At 29.6% G+C, this 19,477-nt stretch overlaps 3 protein-coding genes across 9 annotated transcripts in view; 1 reads left to right on the forward strand and 2 right to left on the reverse strand.

Moving 5' to 3' along the window:
* Window positions 1-680, reverse strand: part of LOC115238746 (CAAX prenyl protease 1 homolog) — a 19,964-nt gene extending 19,284 nt beyond the window's left edge. Inside the window, exon 1 of the mRNA XM_029812792.1 lies at window positions 302-680. Within this exon, the coding sequence (XP_029668652.1) occupies window positions 302-403 (102 nt within the window). The 5' untranslated portion in view covers window positions 404-680. The remainder of the gene's footprint in view (window positions 1-301) is intronic.
* Window positions 681-1,560: 880 nt separating this feature from the next.
* LOC115238758 (40S ribosomal protein S8-like) lies at window positions 1,561-3,418 on the reverse strand. Its single transcript, XM_029812809.1, has 5 exons — window positions 3,302-3,418; window positions 2,714-2,844; window positions 2,101-2,352; window positions 1,874-2,003; window positions 1,561-1,720 (listed from the first exon to the last, which is right to left on the reverse strand). Exons 1-5 carry the CDS (start codon window positions 3,303-3,305, stop codon window positions 1,611-1,613), a joined length of 627 nt encoding a protein of 208 aa, XP_029668669.1. The 5' UTR covers window positions 3,306-3,418; the 3' UTR covers window positions 1,561-1,610.
* A 1,117-nt stretch (window positions 3,419-4,535) lies between these two features.
* LOC115238762 (pre-mRNA-splicing factor CWC25-like) lies at window positions 4,536-18,656 on the forward strand. 7 transcript variants are annotated; one of them, XR_003884541.1, is made up of 11 exons: window positions 4,536-5,046; window positions 5,577-5,761; window positions 9,958-10,065; window positions 10,441-10,531; window positions 10,597-10,662; window positions 10,829-10,948; window positions 11,209-11,395; window positions 11,515-11,550; window positions 17,802-17,934; window positions 18,026-18,194; window positions 18,424-18,656. XR_003884541.1 is itself a non-coding variant. In XM_029812817.1 (10 exons), the coding sequence occupies exons 1-10, from the start codon at window positions 4,703-4,705 to the stop codon at window positions 18,040-18,042; spliced, it is 1,287 nt and encodes a 428-aa protein (XP_029668677.1). In that variant the 5' UTR covers window positions 4,536-4,702; the 3' UTR covers window positions 18,043-18,656. The 7 variants fall into 7 exon arrangements, 6 of the variants coding, with proteins under 6 accessions (XP_029668677.1, XP_029668679.1, XP_029668680.1 ...); XM_029812817.1 differs by having other exon boundaries at window positions 18,026-18,656; XM_029812820.1 differs by lacking the exons at window positions 11,515-11,550; window positions 17,802-17,934; window positions 18,026-18,194; window positions 18,424-18,656 and adding exons at window positions 14,509-14,609; window positions 14,729-14,897; window positions 14,989-15,622 and having other exon boundaries at window positions 4,538-5,046; window positions 11,209-11,288.
* Window positions 18,657-19,477: the final 821 nt, after the last annotated feature.

Raw genomic sequence — 19,477 nt, forward strand, 5'->3', positions numbered from 1 at the left:
ATATACAATAATATTGTGTATACGTAAAAAAAAATATATATATATATACATATATAAATAGTGAATGCAAAAAATGAAAATTTATTAATTCTTATTAAATATTTAATTAAAATTTGACTTCTATCTATATATGTGTGTGTGTGTGTGTACATATATATTGAACGCAAAAAGATATTAATTTTTATTAGTTATATGAATCATACAAATATTTTACGCAAGCGTATATTCTGCTGAAATAATAAAACTTATTGCTAGAAAAATTATAAAAGGTTAGAATATATAGAAGGCCAATACAAATTACCTGACGCAAATTTAAATAAAGGTCCCAAAAGTACAACAGCCATATCGCCAACAAAATCGATTCGAGAATATGCTTCTCCATAAAATTCACAAGTATTTCCATTTTAACACAATATGTGTATTAATAAAATATCCTCATATCACACTGCTACGTCAAGATCAGTCAAGATCATCCGACCACGTTCTTCTTCTTATCTGTATCTGTATGGCTAGTTAGGCTTCACGTGCGAATATACCAATATACCTATACGCCAATTGGTGATATCCGAACACATTCCAGTACTCCTAGATCATCGAATCTTCACAAGAATACCGATTCGCGTGTCCGTGCAATAACTGCTTGCAGGGTTATTAGAACACTGATGCAGGGATGCCAGACTCTAGACTCTAGACTCTAGACTCTGGCACCGACAAGGGCTGCGTTCCGATATTCACTGCCAGTATTGAAAATCTATAGTTTACGTCACGTACACTATAGATTTTCAGTACTGGCAGTGAATATCGGAACACTGCATTGTCGGTAATATATAAAACAGTAATTTGATAGAATAAAATTTATTTTGTTATTCTTGAGACAGCTACATAAAAGATCTATATATTTTTGAAAATAAAATACAATAGCTGGATGAGCAAAAATAATCGCATGATTTAAATAACTCATAATGCAGTCAAAATGGCCAGTAATCATCAATCTTCTATTTCCGGGTTCACCGAGCACAATAGTCACGAAAATTTACTCAGGGCCAGCGATCTTTAATAGTATCTCGTCGGTGACTCTAGCAACACGCAGTGAGGGAAATAACACCCACAAGCGAAAACCGCATATGTGTAATGCGCAGAGCGTTTTGTGTTCATCGTCAAATATAACATATGGATATATAATTATACATATTTATATTTTTTATTATGTATATGGACTCTATCCTCCTCTTCTTTTCAATAGTCTTTCTCAATAGCGACATCAAAATATTTGTGATTATTCAGTGATAAATTAAATTAAAAATGAGATTCTCTGTTTATATATATAATGGCCGCGTTCAGCAGAGGAAACCGCTCAGTAGTAATCGAATGTGATTACTTCTTACTTTTAGAACAAACAAATCAACATAGAGTGTCGAAAAGATGATAACTGAGCGCTTTCTTTGTCGAACGCGACCAATGTGTATATGTACATAAATGCATATATGTATTTATGTTTAAAATTCGTATCTTTTTTTTTTGTAAATTCGCACTCCTTGATAATAGTAATAAAATTTAAAATAGAATTTAATTTTTGTATTTGAGTTTTTTCTATTATAATAAATATATATTTATTTCGCCTTTTTACTCTTAATTTTTCTCATATAAAATTCAAGTTCTTTGCCTTCTAGAATGTAGCCATCAGCTCTGCCACATTGACCTGGTCTGCTTGCTACACAAGCTAAAAAATTAAATAATTTACTTTCAAGTCTATCATCAAATTTAAAATACATACATAATGCAATACATTAACAAGTATTTAAAAAATTATCAATTTGATAAATATTAATTTATTTCATAAGAAAACTTTATGAAAAAAATAAAATATTTATACCAAGGACACGTCCTGTTGCAAACTGCTCTTCCAAAGCAGATTCCACCTTGGCAAATCGCTGCCTGGCCTTGTATTTTGCTTCGATTTTCTTGGAACGCTTTTTATTCAACACTTCCTCTTCAGCCTCTGTCTATAAAAGCAATTGCACTTTGCGCATTGTATATTTCATAGATCATTCCATATATTTAAAGTGAGTTATATTTTAGTAGTAGTATTTTAGTAGTTACCAGTTTTGCACCTCTTTTGCGACCCAGTGGAAAGACATAATGACTTTCATACCACTGTCTAAATGGTGTTGCATCAATGGTGACAATGGCATTTTTCACCAGAGTTTTTGTTCGAACTAACTCATTGTTTGATGCATTGTAAACAACATCGATGATACGAGTTTTTCTGGTGCTGCATTCAGAGCCCCAAGAAAAGTTTCCTGTATCCAATCTAAGAGCTCTGTACTTCTTATTGCCTCCACGTGTACGAACCTTATATACATACAAAAGGCACAAGCATATTTATAACAAAGTTTAAACCATTAGATATATGTTACATATAAAATTTAAATCAGAGAGCTGTAGGATTATGGTCAATCATAGCACTCAGAATAGGTAAGGAAGTCATCATTTTGTACTTTTATAAATGTCAATAGATTACATTATAAAAAAAAAAATGTTATTCCACAAATATTTATAATAATTTAAATATTCTTTTGATATATATAATAATGCTTAATAATATAATCACTGCAAACTACAATTTTATTTATTGTATATATTTTATTATATTATTCATTAATATTTATTTATTTTTATAATTTATTCATTGCAAAATTGAGTTCAAACTTACAGTATGAATCCGTTGTGGTCCAAGCTTAGTGTTCGCAGCTGGACGCCCTAATTCAAATTTCCTTTTCTTACGAAGGGGCTTCCTCTTCCCACCAGTAGGTCGCCTCTTATGCCAATGATCCCGTGAAATACCTGTAATACGACATTGATAAATATACAATATAAATTTAGGCACTATCACATTTTAAAAATAGTTAACCTATTTAAATATAGGAAATATATATACATATATAATCACATATAAACACAGTGGAACTTTTTTTTAAAGCTTTATTTTTATATAATAATATAATTAATAATAATTTATAACTATATAAGTAATTCATCGATATTTACTAATATATAGTATAGCATTTATTTAAAAAAGAATAAAAATATAAATCATAATAGAAAAAATTATACGTTTAATGTTACTGACGCTTATTGCGAAACAATTTTTACAATTAAGTGTAAAAATACAAAAATAATTTCCTTCGGAGCAAGTATAACATCCAGTTCAAGTGCTGTTCATGTTTTATTATCAATATATAACAAAAAAAACGTGGATTTGTATTGATATTAATAATAACGATAAAATTATATCTCTTACCCATCTTGCTATTTCTTAAAAAGAACCCGAAACTGTAAAATGCTAAAGAGAGCTTATTGATCAAAAGGTGCCTTTACATGGCAGCGTTAAGCGTTGAGCGTCTGAGCAGAAAAATGCGCAGAATTTAAACGAGATAGATTCTAGGCTGAAATTAGTCGAGTATTCTCCTCATACTTGACTATGATTGGTCAATTTCTTAACGCTTAAGGCTTAAATTACCTATTGTAGGCACTAAAGGCACCTAGGCCGGTATTCATAGTCCGTTCTTATATCCAAGATCGTCTTAAGCCCGTGTCACACTACGCATGGCACTAAAGGCACCTAAATACAGCAAAAATTTTCGAAATCACGGCCGGTATTCATAGGCCGGTATTCATAGTCCGTTCTTATATCCAAGATCGTCTTAAGTGTGGTCTTGGGTCGTCTTAAGATCCCATTCAACCAATGAAATGGCCGCATAGTATCTTAAGATCGTACTTAAGACGATCTTGAATATAAGAACAGACTATGAATACCGGCCCTAAATACAGCAAAAATTTTCGAAATCACGGCCGGTATTCATAGTCAGTTCTTATTTCAATGAATACCGGCCTTATGAATACCGGCCTTAAGCCCGTATCAGACTACGCATTGAAAATTGAAGATTGAAGATTAAAGATTGGAATTTGACTTCATAGTCCGTTCTTATATCCAAGATCGTCTTAAGCCCGTGTCACACTACGCATTGCGGACTCGAATCGGATTTGGAGTACGGACTGCGAATCGTCATCCATCCAATCAGAGCGAAGTAGCCAAGGATCTGATTGGATGATTGACGATTCGCAGTCCGTAATCCAAATCCGATCCGCGTCCGTAATGCGTAGTGTGACATGGGCTTTAAGTGTGGTCTTGGATCGTCTTAAGATCCCATTCAACCAATGAAATGGCCGCATAGTATCTTAAGATCGTACTTAAGAGATAGATTCTAGGCTGAAATTAGTCGAGTATTCTCCTCATACTTGACTATGATTGGTCAATTTCTTAAGGCTTAAGGCTTAAATTACCTATTGTATTATGGCCGGTATTCATAGTCAGTTCTTATTTCAATGAATACCGGCCTATGAATACCGGCCTTATGAATACCGGTCTCGGTCTAGATATACTATGTCTATGGCCCTCGCACACTGGACGCGATGAGCGATATCCAATGAGAGCTCTGCTTTTTCGGAAAAGCTCATCGCTCATCGCGTCCAGTGTGCGAGAGCCTTGAGTAGTGACGTTACTGTGTACTGTGGCTAATATAAAATGGAGATATTATTTGGGACATGGTCACAGGTCACAGTGACTGTGAAATTTAACTGTTGAAATTTCTATTTATTATGGTTTTAGCAATAGATTTTGCTTTGCATCATATTTTCACCAATGAATCCAACACGATCAACTAATGTTCGGCGACATGAGGAATCAAGATCTGCTCGGAATGAAGACCAGGATGCTCATTTAATTTCACGCTCAAGGACCGAAGAAGAAAAGCAAAGACGTAGACGTGAATGGCAACGGCAGCAAGAGCGGGAAAGGCAACATGAAAAATTGAAGCAGCAAAAGATATTAGAGTATGAAAGAAGACGTGCGCAAGCTTTAGGATGTGGTGAACCAAAATCTTTAGATCGTAGTCGAAGCAAAAGCAGTAGTAAGTCTCCTTCGCAGTACCGGCATAGAGAAAAATTTACGATAAATGTTTCCAAATCTGGTACGCTGTTTGAAAAGTAAGTTTTAAACATATATATAGCTGTATATGCATATACATTTTTTCTAGTTCAAGCATTTATTTTATAAAATGAATTGATTATAAAGAAAAATGTCTGAAGTCACACTTAAATTAAGAAATAAAAAAAAATTATGAAAATAGAAAAGATAATACGAAATAATTTATAAAGAAAATTACAATACAATATAAACTTTTAATGTTTATCATCGTAGTAATCTTATTCCATTATAAATCTTAGATTATTTGATTAATGCATGTGTCATACGTTATTTGTCATCTTAAAGAATAATCGAATGGCAGTGACAACATTTTCAATACTATAAAAAGCATGATAGTTTATTAGTAAAGTAGAACAAGAAAAAATAAGATTATATGAAAAACTAAAGCAAAACATAATTTTTAAGAACATATTTGAAAGCAGAATTGTTTTCCTGGAGATCTTTTCTGAGGAAATCTGGTTATATACTTTAATACAAAATGTTTGACAGTTATAATTAATTTAATAAATTACAATTGGATTTTCTTCAGATTAGATGGGTCTACAAGTGGGACAGTTCCTTTGTTCAAAGGTCCTGAGGGCATACAAATTAGTACTACTGAACTACGTCGAATTAAAGTTGATATTCGCAGAAATATTCCTACAAAAGGACCTATTCCCGAGCTACAACGAAGTATACTTAATGCCGAAGAGGTGGTCCTCAAAAGAAGAGAGGGTAAAATATTGATCTTTTCTCTGAAATTTTTTATTTAATTTCTCTAAATTTTTATGTTTTACAGAAATTATTATTTAGCACTCAAGGTGTCTTCCCTAGAAAAACTTAGAAAACTAGAGATTTCTTAGGAGTTTTTTGTAGAAAATTCAGGAATTTTTTAAAAATTTTATTAGAACTCAGTAAATTGTTTAAAAAATTCTGTGATAATTTTGTTCTTATATTATTAGCCATTTTTGCTAACCAGTGATTGGCTAAAGTGTGAATTAAATATATGTTTTAGATATATTTTCAATATTTATATTACAAAAGTCATTCAATTCTTTTTAGTGCATTTTCAAATATTTGAAGTTTAAGTGGCTCTTTATTTTTTTGTATGTATGCAGAACATTAAAAAACGTGTGTGATAAAAAAAACTTATTTTATGAGATTGTATCTAAACACTTTCTAAATTTGAGAACACTCTGGAATTTTTTACAAAAATACTTGGAAGATTTAGAAATCTTTTTACAAAATTTGAGTAGACATTCTAGCATTACAACATTTGAAAAATCCAGTTATAGCCAAATCTGGACAATAATTTTCATTGAAATATTGATGATAAGTTCTCATTGCATAAAAATCGCATAAAAGTTATATGTTGCGTGTGCCAAATTGATCGATAGTCCTGCTTTCATTCGATATTTACTATATATTATATAAAATTAGTACTGAGCTCCATAAAGATAACATCAAATAAAAATGATCATTGTTGACAATTATATGCATGTGATACAATAGTTTTCCATAACATATAAGGCAAATACTGTGAACAGAGAAGAAACAGAGTTCTTGTATAAAGATAATGAATCTTCAAAAGTCAGCTTTTCTCATATCCAAAGATATCAAGATATTGTCAAGAACCAAAAATTATGTCTTTAGAAAATAATAAAGTGAATGTTTAACAAATGACTCTTGATTATATCAAGACAGAATTGACAGAAGTTTTTTAAATTTCTATGATCAAGAAATAATGTAATAAACTATAATAATAGTTTACGGATAAAGCATGAAATTGATATGGCATTGTGGAACACCTGGGAAGAATGGGACAGTCAATTATCTATATATTTCCTCTAAAGTTGGTCCTCAAGATTACAATCTTGAAGAGAAAAAACTGCATTACATCTGTCAAATTAATATATCAGTAGTTTTTTGTTTTTTTTTAATAAATAATTTACAAAAATACATTACAAAATAATAGCTATATTCAGATACAATAAAGAATGAAAGAAATATTTCTCTTGTAATGAGTTAAAAAAGTCGATTATTGATATTTATTATAAAAAGTTTTTTGAGGAAAATAAGATTAATCTGCAAAGAAGTAATCAAGAAATAGTACAACTCGTTAAACAGTAATAATAGTTTAGAGATAAAACACAAAATCGATATGTCGTTTTGGAAGAATTTTTGCGCTTTAGAAAAAGAAGGGACAGCCAACTATCTATATATTTCCTTCAAAGTTCTGATCCTCAAGATTGTTTATCAACAAGGAAGAACATCTTTTGAAGAATTGAACATCTTTTGAAGAGTTGAACATCTTTTGAAGAGCTAAATTATTTTCTTTTCTTTAGAAGTTTAAACTTTGAACAGAGATAAAGCCTTTTGAGGAGCGGAAAGATAGATTGCTTCTTTGAAAGAGGACTTCGTCCACGGTTTTTGATCCGTGATTTTCCCGTGAGACGAGGGCGAATGCTGAAGCAGGGACTTGAATAGTCCTCATGAGGACGATGGGACCATGAGCTGATATTCCCCCCTCCTTGTCTGAAGATTCTTGAAATGCAACGTCAACAAAATTCTACTTCATGGAAAATGTTATTCTACTTTACAAATTACTTGACAAATGTTATGTTAGGCTGTGTTCCGATTCCCCACCCGAGTGCACCCAATATTATAGTATACGTGACATATACTATAGTATCGGGTGCACCCGGGTGGGGAATCGGAACACAGCATCACATAGCAATATTAGAAGAAGAATGAAACAAATTGAAAAAGAAGTTTATAACAAAATCAAGATTATATTTTTATGATTAATACTAAGAAAAGCAAGAATGGAGAAAATAACAGGTATGGAAACTTTTTCACTTATAAAGACTTCTTTATATTAAAATTGATTAAAACATACAACAAAATATAAAATATATAAAATATATAATTAAATAATTATATAAAATATATAATTTTTTTAAGACGGTTTTTCCTGTGTGTAAAACTTAAACAAATTGTATGTGATAGCACTTAGAACTAGGATTTTAATAGTTCATACATTTTTTGCAAACAATATAATAATAATACTAAAATAATTTTTATGAGCAAAATAAATGTATAAATGGAATTTAATAATAATATACTGATAATAGTTTGTGATAAATATTTGTTTGTGAGATTACAGTTAGAGTGCTGTTAATATACATATCAAGAATATTATTGAAATAATAAGAGTTGATGGGAATCAATATGTATTATTATATATTTGTATATGTATATATACAATACCTTATTTAATAAAGTTTCTTAAATTTTTATATATGGAAAAAAGACTTACAAAAATTGTATACATTTCTTTTCATATGTGTAAAAAATAATAAAGGATTTGGATATATTTAGGTACAGGCCATTGGAAGATCAGAGCAATTAACATACAATCGAAGATGCTTACTATGAACAGCAGAGGCTGATATGGAGTCACTGGATTTATAGAAAGTATAGCCATATATTTAAAATATAATCAACTAGACCAGTGCTCGGAGATAGTTGCCCTTTTCGGGCCGATATGTGAAGCGACGCCTACGGTCCCCCCACTACCGCTCGAGGCTCGACGGCCGAGCCGCCGATCGCGCGCGTAACGCTATGCCTCAGGAGCGTCCCGATCTAAAAAATATGCTGAGATTGTACCTGCCGTCAAATCGTCGTTTAAATTTGCTTTGCCAGATAATCAGGTACAATCTCAGCATATTTTTTAGATCGGCACGCTCCTGAGGCATAGTGTTACGCGCGCGATCGGCGGCTCGGCCGTCGAACCTCGAGCGGTAGTGGGGGGACCGTAGGCGTCGCTTCACATATCGGCCCGAAAAGGGCAACTATCTCCGAGCACTAAACTAGACAATATTTATAAAAATAAAAGGTGATTACTATAATTAAAAATATTTAAAATACTTAAATATGTATTTTGTGATATTACAACAATGGAAGATATTTTTTAGAAGATTGGTTAGATTGGTATTAATCTTCATTGAAGATATTTTATAGTACTATCTACAGTCGATTGATTAATCTAACATAAACAGCATATAGCAAATTATAAAATAGTTTTAGATTTAAGTAAAGACCAGATCTTATATATTGGATTGTTGTATAGAAAATGTTCAAAAGTTTATGCTTTATGGAATGTATAAAATAAACGTTTTTCGATAATCAATTATTACATATTAAACATTAAAGTGATGCAAAAATAAATTTTACATTTAAAGAGTGATATAATTATGAAATAATTGTTAATTAATATACAAATTTTCAATTAACAAACTCTGAATTTTTCCAATTATTTATATTTTTCCTTATAAAATTGACTTGAAAATCATTGAAATAAAAGCATTTTATATGCAATAATCCAGTAATTTAGTTAGCATAATTTTTATTTTTGATTTATATAAAAAATATGAATGTGTATTGCATACATGATGATTCATATTTCATTATTTTAATACGATAGCCAAAAAAAATTTATTATCTTTTTCAAAATCTTATTAACAACGGAATTCTATTCATCACAACCGCGTTATATCACTGCAATATATTTTTTATTATTAATTCTTTATTTCCTTTTAATATTTATTTAAAAAATTTTAAATACTTGTTTGTTTAAATTGTGCATTAAGATATTATTATTGCACGTAAGATTAATTTGATTGCAATTATATTTGCAAATACTAGATACATCTGCTAAAGTTGCAAATATCTTTATTATCGTTAAAAGTTTATAATATCCATAATATTATTACTGATGCAATAATAGCTAAAAATAACGAATAAAAATATTTTAAAAACGAAGATATCTAATTTGGATAATTGGAAGAAATATAAAATATTAGCCAAATTTTTTTGCTTGATGCATTTCAAAATTGTATCATTAAAAGATGTAATAAACTATATTATAGAAGAAGGATGTAAACCAATATTCGACAGAGAAGAAATTAAAAAAGCTGCTAAAATTAATGAAGTGGAGGAGCGACGAACAGTTGTAGCTGTAGATGGAGAGCAGTCAGGTATGCATTACAGAAATAAAAGCTAAATTATTTTAATTTAAATTGCTATTTAAAAATTAAAATTTTATTTTGTTTTAAATACAAATCAATAAATTTGTAAAATAGCATTCAATTTTTCTTGGACTATTCTAGATCCCTAAAAAATTAAACTGAAGATTCCTGTGTATGTTATGTGTTATGTATAGAACATCAGTCTAAATTATGGATGCAAATTTTATTTATAGATTTAATCTTCGTTTAATTTGAGTAAAATAATACTTATGTATCGATAAATAAATTAATATTTTATTTTTCAACTTCTAACATTTTATAAATCCTAAATATCATTATAACACATATGAAAAATTCCCATACTTAAACATAACAATATTACAGTGTCGACCAGCAAGCCGCAGACTTCCAAGAAACATTCTTCATCATTGAGTCCTACATATAGTTCCAGATATTTATCTTCCCATCAATCCAGGTTTGTTTAATTCTCAATGATAATATATATATTTAATATTTAAAAAATTCTTTTTTCCATTTTAGATATCGTACAGATTCAAAGTATCAGGATAACAGGACAGAATTCCGTGATCATCATAAAAATATCGGGTAAAACGATGTGTCATTATTTATTTATGAAGAAGCATCTAACTTTATTTATTTTATGGCATTATTTATTTTAAAGCAATACAAAAAAACAAATGTTATATATGATGAAAAGAAACTCATTTATAATAATTATAGATTTTTGAAAATTAGATTTCTATTGTTTCAGAAGAAGCAGCATAGAGAAGCACAGAGAATATAAAGAGAAATATACAGAAAGAGATGCGCATAAATACAACATTAATCGTTCGCGTTCTAGAGAACGGGATTCGCGCAAGTCACATTCCAGGTATGGAATTAAATTATCAATATTATTTATTATTATTAACAATTTCATTGTGTTATCATAAACACTTTTATTATTGCAAAAGTGTCATTAGTAACACTTTTAAAAGTAATTAACACCAAATATAATATTAGACTGATTGAACTAATTGATTTATATTTGCAAGAAGTGAGCAAAAAAGATACTATTTTTTTATTAAAAATATGATTGATTATTATTTTTTTATTGTAATTGTTATATTATTTTTGTTATTATTGTTATAGGCCACTCATAGAAGAAAGATCTTATCGCGACAGATATCGTGACAGATCGAATGAACGTTTTCGTGAAAGAAGAGACAGAGATAGAGATAGAGATAGAGATAGAGATAGAGATAGAGATAGATCCAGAGAACGAAGGGATGTAGCACCGCATTATATCGAACCACCAATACATGTGCCTATCTATTATGTACGTGAGTTATGTAAATCTATATAAATCTAATTTCCGATCTAATAAATCTCTATGCAGATAAATTTCTATATTCTCTTAAATCGACTTGTAATTGATTTATTTCTCAATAATTCTAGAATCTTCCTCCGAGACCAATTGTAGTAAGCTCTATGGTCCCATTTAGAGGACAGGTTCCTCCTATGGGAAGAGGCCGACATTCTGCTTTAATGGCACCGGTCAGACCATTCCCTCCACGATTTATTCCCCCGGATATGTACAGGTTGGGACCTCCACCCCCAAATCCAAGTAAATAGAAATATTGTACAAATATAATATTATATAAGGTATATTGCATTTTTTTATATACATATGTATAATATGGTACAAAATTTTGCAGGATATGGACCGTTTTAAAAGTGAAACATATTCTTTACGCTGATCATATTTTGTAAATTCTACATATTGAATAATATGGAATTGATGAGAAGAGAAAAATCACATTCATACAGCTGATTAATATTACAAATTTCAAGAACAAGAAGCAAGGGCATACGAAATCGTTACAGGTTGTAAAGGTCCAATCAGACCATATTCTATCAATACTATATAATACATAAAATATTTTAAGAATGGACATTTTCAAAGAGGAAACCTACATCATCAAAAAGCAAATGATTATTAATGTCACTGTTCCTCTTGAAAACTTGATTAAAATGGAATTTTAAAAAAACTAAAAAAATAGTTACCATTGAACATGTACAGCACATATAAGTTATGTCTATTTTCTCTGAATAGGTTTGTCATAAGCCGTAAAAGATTTACAGAAGTAAAGAGACTACTTAAAAGAAAATCATATACAAATAATGTAAAGGATTGCTGTCTTGAACATTATAATATCATATATGAGATTTTTACTATCCAGGAAAATGGTCAAGGAAACTTTCAACACTATTATTTTTGGTTTAATATAAGAGTCCGATTTTGATTTAATAAAAAGATAGGGGAGGACAAACAATAAAAATAATATGAAGCATATACACACATTTTATATTATTACAGAGATAGAGATAGAGATAGAGATAGAGATAGAGATAGAGATAGAGATAGAGATAGAGATAGAGATAGAGATAGAGATAGAGATAGAGATAGAGATAGAGATAGAGATAGAGATAGAGATAGAGATAGAGATAGAGATAGAGATAGAGATAGAGATAGAGATAGAGATAGAGATAGAGATAGAGATAGAGATAGAGATAGAGATAGAGATAGAGATAGAGATAGAGATAGAGATAGAGATAGAGATAGAGATAGAGATAGAGATAGAGATAGAGATAGAGATAGAGATAGAGATAGAGATAGAGATAGAGATAGAGATAGAGATAGAGATAGAGATAGAGATAGAGATAGAGATAGAGATAGAGATAGAGATAGAGATAGAGATAGAGATAGAGATAGAGATAGAGATAGAGATAGAGATAGAGATAGAGATAGAGATAGAGATAGAGATAGAGATAGAGATAGAGATAGAGATAGAGATAGAGATAGAGATAGAGATAGAGATAGAGATAGAGATAGAGATAGAGATAGAGATAGAGATAGAGATAGAGATAGAGATAGAGATAGAGATAGAGATAGAGATAGAGATAGAGATAGAGATAGAGATAGAGATAGAGATAGAGATAGAGATAGAGATAGAGATAGAGATAGAGATAGAGATAGAGATAGAGATAGAGATAGAGATAGAGATAGAGATAGAGATAGAGATAGAGATAGAGATAGAGATAGAGATAGAGATAGAGATAGAGATAGAGATAGAGATAGAGATAGAGATAGAGATAGAGATAGAGATAGAGATAGAGATAGAGATAGAGATAGAGATAGAGATAGAGATAGAGATAGAGATAGAGATAGAGATAGAGATAGAGATAGAGATAGAGATAGAGATAGAGATAGAGATAGAGATAGAGATAGAGATAGAGATAGAGATAGAGATAGAGATAGAGATAGAGATAGAGATAGAGATAGAGATAGAGATAGAGATAGAGATAGAGATAGAGATAGAGATAGAGATAGAGATAGAGATAGAGATAGAGATAGAGATAGAGATAGAGATAGAGATAGAGATAGAGATAGAGATAGAGATAGAGATAGAGATAGAGATAGAGATAGAGATAGAGATAGAGATAGAGATAGAGATAGAGATAGAGATAGAGATAGAGATAGAGATAGAGATAGAGATAGAGATAGAGATAGAGATAGAGATAGAGATAGAGATAGAGATAGAGATAGAGATAGAGATAGAGATAGAGATAGAGATAGAGATAGAGATAGAGATAGAGATAGAGATAGAGATAGAGATAGAGATAGAGATAGAGATAGAGATAGAGATAGAGATAGAGATAGAGATAGAGATAGAGATAGAGATAGAGATAGAGATAGAGATAGAGATAGAGATAGAGATAGAGATAGAGATAGAGATAGAGATAGAGATAGAGATAGAGATAGAGATAGAGATAGAGATAGAGATAGAGATAGAGATAGAGATAGAGATAGAGATAGAGATAGAGATAGAGATAGAGATAGAGATAGAGATAGAGATAGAGATAGAGATAGAGATAGAGATAGAGATAGAGATAGAGATAGAGATAGAGATAGAGATAGAGATAGAGATAGAGATAGAGATAGAGATAGAGATAGAGATAGAGATAGAGATAGAGATAGAGATAGAGATAGAGATAGAGATAGAGATAGAGATAGAGATAGAGATAGAGATAGAGATAGAGATAGAGATAGAGATAGAGATAGAGATAGAGATAGAGATAGAGATAGAGATAGAGATAGAGATAGAGATAGAGATAGAGATAGAGATAGAGATAGAGATAGAGATAGAGATAGAGATAGAGATAGAGATAGAGATAGAGATAGAGATAGAGATAGAGATAGAGATAGAGATAGAGATAGAGATAGAGATAGAGATAGAGATAGAGATAGAGATAGAGATAGAGATAGAGATAGAGATAGAGATAGAGATAGAGATAGAGATAGAGATAGAGATAGAGATAGAGATAGAGATAGAGATAGAGATAGAGATAGAGATAGAGATAGAGATAGAGATAGAGATAGAGATAGAGATAGAGATAGAGATAGAGATAGAGATAGAGATAGATCCAGAGAACGAAGGGATGTAGCACCGCATTATATCGAACCACCAATACATGTGCCTATCTATTATGTACGTGAGTTATGTAAATCTATATAAATCTAATTTCCGATCTAATAAATCTCTATGCAGATAAATTTCTATATTCTCTTAAATCGACTTGTAATTGATTTATTTCTCAATAATTCTAGAATCTTCCTCCGAGACCAATTGTAGTAAGCTCTATGGTCCCATTTAGAGGACAGGTTCCTCCTATGGGAAGAGGCCGACATTCTGCTTTAATGGCACCGGTCAGACCATTCCCTCCACGATTTATTCCCCCGGATATGTACAGGTTGGGACCTCCACCCCCAAATCCAAGTAAATAGAAATATTGTACAAATATAATATTATATAAGGTATATTGCATTTTTTTATATACATATGTATAATATGGTACAAAATTTTGCAGGATATGGACCGTTTTAAAAGTGAAACATATTCTTTACGCTGATCATATTTTGTAAATTCTACATATTGAATAATATGGAATTGATGAGAAGAGAAAAATCACATTCATACAGCTGATTAATATTACAAATTTCAAGAACAAGAAGCAAGGGCATACGAAATCGTTACAGGTTGTAAAGGTCCAATCAGACCATATTCTATCAATACTATATAATACATAAAATATTTTAAGAATGGACATTTTCAAAGAGGAAACCTACATCATCAAAAAGCAAATGATTATTAATGTCACTGTTCCTCTTGAAAACTTGATTAAAATGGAATTTTAAAAAAACTAAAAAAATAGTTACCATTGAACATGTACAGCACATATAAGTTATGTCTATTTTCTCTGAATAGGTTTGTCATAAGCCGTAAAAGATTTACAGAAGTAAAGAGACTACTTAAAAGAAAATCATATACAAATAATGTAAAGGATTGCTGTCTTGAACATTATAATATCATATATGAGATTTTTACTATCCAGGAAAATGGTCAAGGAAACTTTCAACACTATTATTTTTGGTTTAATATAAGAGTCCGATTTTGATTTAATAAAAAGATAGGGGAGGACAAACAATAAAAATAATATGAAGCATATACACACATTTTATATTATTACGCATCAATGTTTATTCTGCTTTATGATTATTTTATTATATGGCTCTATTATATATTCATATTTTATTTTATATTTATAATATATATATTTTAATCCTAATTTATATATATGTGCAGGTCATATTAATATGCGTATGTATATGTATTTATATACATATATAAAAGAAAAAAATATAAATCTAAAATATATCTTCTCTATATAACAAATTAGAAGAATCTATATGTTGTCCTTATATACATATATTCTGATTACAATTAACATTATGCATTCTGTAAACACCCAATATAAAATGGATTCTTAAGGAAAGCATATTTTCTTTACAAATATTTTTCTTTGGACATATTTATTTACCTTCTTACTGCTCTTTTTAGAAATTTTTTTAGGAAAATGTAATTCTTTAAACTATCTAATTATATCCAACAAGATTCAGCAACCGACCACATTTTCCATGTAACCATATGAAAGTCAATGAAAAATAGATTATACAATAACACTTAATTTGCACATATGCCATTAGAATAAAAATTAAGATTGATAAGGACTGAAAGAAATGGTTTGAAATAGAAAAAAATGTTATCTCTTTCGATAAAGTTCAAATAATTAAAATGAAATTATATGGCATATTTTAATATTTATATTATTTCTGAACATTCTGCAGATTACACTCTTCAATTATTTCTTCTTTTTCCAGATTCTAATGGCATATTTGCAAAATAAAAATGTAACATATATTTTTTGCTCGTTTATTTTAATTTATTGTTTATATGGTTATGTACAATTATGGCTGTGTTCCAATATTCACTACCAGTACTGAAAATCTATAGTGCGCATATATAAATAGATTTTCAGCACTGGCAGTGAATATCGGAATGTAGCCTATATAGTAAGAGAATAGTGTAAGAGAAATTTTTTTTTTATTTTATAGAAAAAGATTTTCTCTCTAAAATGAAACCTAACTCAAATTGTAGTACTGTATCCTTAATGGAATATAAATCCAAGAAAGAAGGAAAAAATAACTCCAGAACTCCAGAATAATCTGCAATATTTTAGAGTTCGTTAATATTTCGACTTGTCCTATAAAAAAAGAAAAATAATATATTAATCTGCATAATTACATAATTACTAATTCAATCGTTAAAAAATTTTTAGTGGGCACGTTTGTTGCAAATTGTGAATAGAAAGCGCGTACATATTATGATTTACTAATATATAAATAATATAAATTAATATATAATCCAACTGCCTGTATATCTCATGAAATCGTCGATATCAAATATATATTTATCAAAATTTTTTCGAGCTCTTTACGTTTATAAATGCTACTTTTGATTGATTTTTATTGGTCAAAAAGTGCTTACTAATTTTTGCTGTCTTTAATAGATTACAATAAAATTAACTATTTGATTTATGTAAAAACGTTAATGTTAGGCTTTTCAGAGATGTGTGTTTCTATCACAGCTTTCTTCATATATTTTAATTCTCATATAAAAAGTTTTACAAAGTATGTGTGTGTGAAACAAAACCAACCTTGTTGCAGAATAAACACTTGACAATTGAATCCAATACATGATGGTATTGCTTTTTATGTGTACAAAATGTAATTTAATATCACAGTTGAGGTAATAGTACGGAATTATACTTAATTTGTACCATCTGGTCGTGCCCTGCCCGTAACTTTAGGCATCTTCTTGTTCGTTGAATCTTCTATCTCTTTAGGCTTATAATAATGAGGCGCCACTTCCAATAGCCATTTGCTTTCAATTTCTGTCACCTATTTAACATATATATTTTTTAATATTAACAACATAACTACTTCTAAATTTATAAACAGATTTGAATTTAGATAAGCTAGTTATATTTTTACATATACCTGACGCATAAATTCCTTGGTAGTAAAGACAAGTTCATGATAAAGAAGCCAGCGTGGAAGCTCCTGGAATAAAGAGCTGTTTGGATGTATTGCGACTGTTTGATTATGCTTTGCAGTCTTATAATGACCTCCCTTTGATAACCGTGCCACATGGTAAAAATAACCAGCTGTAATAGCCTAAGCAAAAATATTTCTATTATATTTTGCAAAACAAAATAATATCAATTTGTTATAATATATACACACACATATATATATATATATATATATAGTAAGCTCTATGGTCCCATTTAGAGGACAGGTTCCTCCTATGGGAAGAGGCCGACATTCTGCTTTAATGGCACCGGTCAGACCATTCCCTCCACGATTTATTCCCCCGGATATGTACAGGTTGGGACCTCCACCCCCAAATCCAAGTAAATAGAAATATTGTACAAATATAATATTATATAAGGTATATTGCATTTTTTTATATACATATGTATAATATGGTACAAAATTTTGCAGGATATGGACCGTTTTAAAAGTGAAACATATTCTTTACGCTGATCATATTTTGTAAATTCTACATATTGAATAATATGGAATTGATGAGAAGAGAAAAATCACATTCATACAGCTGATTAATATTACAAATTTCAAGAACAAGAAGCAAGGGCATACGAAATCGTTACAGGTTGTAAAGGTCCAATCAGACCATATTCTATCAATACTATATAATACATAAAATATTTTAAGAATGGACATTTTCAAAGAGGAAACCTACATCATCAAAAAGCAAATGATTATTAATGTCACTGTTCCTCTTGAAAACTTGATTAAAATGGAATTTTAAAAAAACTAAAAAAATAGTTACCATTGAACATGTACAGCACATATAAGTTATGTCTATTTTCTCTGAATAGGTTTGTCATAAGCCGTAAAAGATTTACAGAAGTAAAGAGACTACTTAAAAGAAAATCATATACAAATAATGTAAAGGATTGCTGTCTTGAACATTATAATATCATATATGAGATTTTTACTATCCAGGAAAATGGTCAAGGAAACTTTCAACACTATTATTTTTGGTTTAATATAAGAGTCCGATTTTGATTCAATAAAAAGATAGGACAAACAATAAAAATAATATGAAGCATATACACACATTTTATATTATTACGCATCAATGTTTATTCTGCTTTATGATTATTTTATTATATGGCTCTATTATATATTCATATTTTATTTTATATTTATAATATATATATTTTAATCCTAATTTATATATATGTGCAGGTCATATTAATATGCGTATGTATATGTATTTATATACATATATAAAAGAAAAAAATATAAATCTAAAATATATCTTCTCTATATAACAAATTAGAAGAATCTATATGTTGTCCTTATATACATATATTCTGATTATAATTAACATTATGCATTCTGTAAACACCCAATATAAAATGGATTCTTAAGGAAAGCATATTTTCTTTACAAATATTTTTCTTTGGATATATTTATTTACCTTCTTACTGCTCTTTTTAGAAATTTTTTTAGGAAAATGTAATTCTTTAAACTATCTAATTATATCCAACAAGATTCAGCAACCGACCACATTTTCCATGTAACCATATGAAAGTCAATGAAAAATAGATTATACAATAACACTTAATTTGCACATATGCCATTAGAATAAAAATTAAGATTGATAAGGACTGAAAGAAATGGTTTGAAATAGAAAAAAATGTTATCTCTTTCGATAAAGTTCAAATAATTAAAATGAAATTATATGGCATATTTTAATATTTATATTATTTCTGAACATTCTGCAGATTACACTCTTCAATTATTTCTTCTTTTTCCAGATTCTAATGGCATATTTGCAAAATAAAAATGTAACATATATTTTTTGCTCGTTTATTTTAATTTATTGTTTATATGGTTATGTACAATTATGGCTGTGTTCCAATA

Source organism: Formica exsecta, unplaced genomic scaffold, assembly GCF_003651465.1.
Source record: "Formica exsecta isolate Colony F162 unplaced genomic scaffold, ASM365146v1 scaffold359, whole genome shotgun sequence".
NCBI lineage: Eukaryota > Metazoa > Arthropoda > Insecta > Hymenoptera > Formicidae > Formica > Formica exsecta.

Bases quoted from the DNA above. Each gene is read 5' to 3' on its own strand.
- LOC115238762 (XM_029812817.1), top strand. From the start codon at position 4,703: ATGAATCCAACACGATCAACTAATGTTCGGCGACATGAGGAATCAAGA. The intron at 5,047-5,576 runs GTAAGTTTTAAA...GATTTTCTTCAG, and splicing joins TCTGGTACGCTGTTTGAAAA to ATTAGATGGGTCTACAAGTG. The intron at 5,762-9,957 runs GTAAAATATTGA...ACTATATTATAG, and splicing joins GGTCCTCAAAAGAAGAGAGG to AAGAAGGATGTAAACCAATA.
- LOC115238758 (XM_029812809.1), bottom strand. The intron at 2,353-2,713 runs GTAAGTTTGAAC...TATGTATATAAG, and splicing joins GACCACAACGGATTCATACT to GTTCGTACACGTGGAGGCAA. The intron at 1,721-1,873 runs GTATAAATATTT...TTAATTTTTTAG, and splicing joins TGCAACAGGACGTGTCCTTG to CTTGTGTAGCAAGCAGACCA.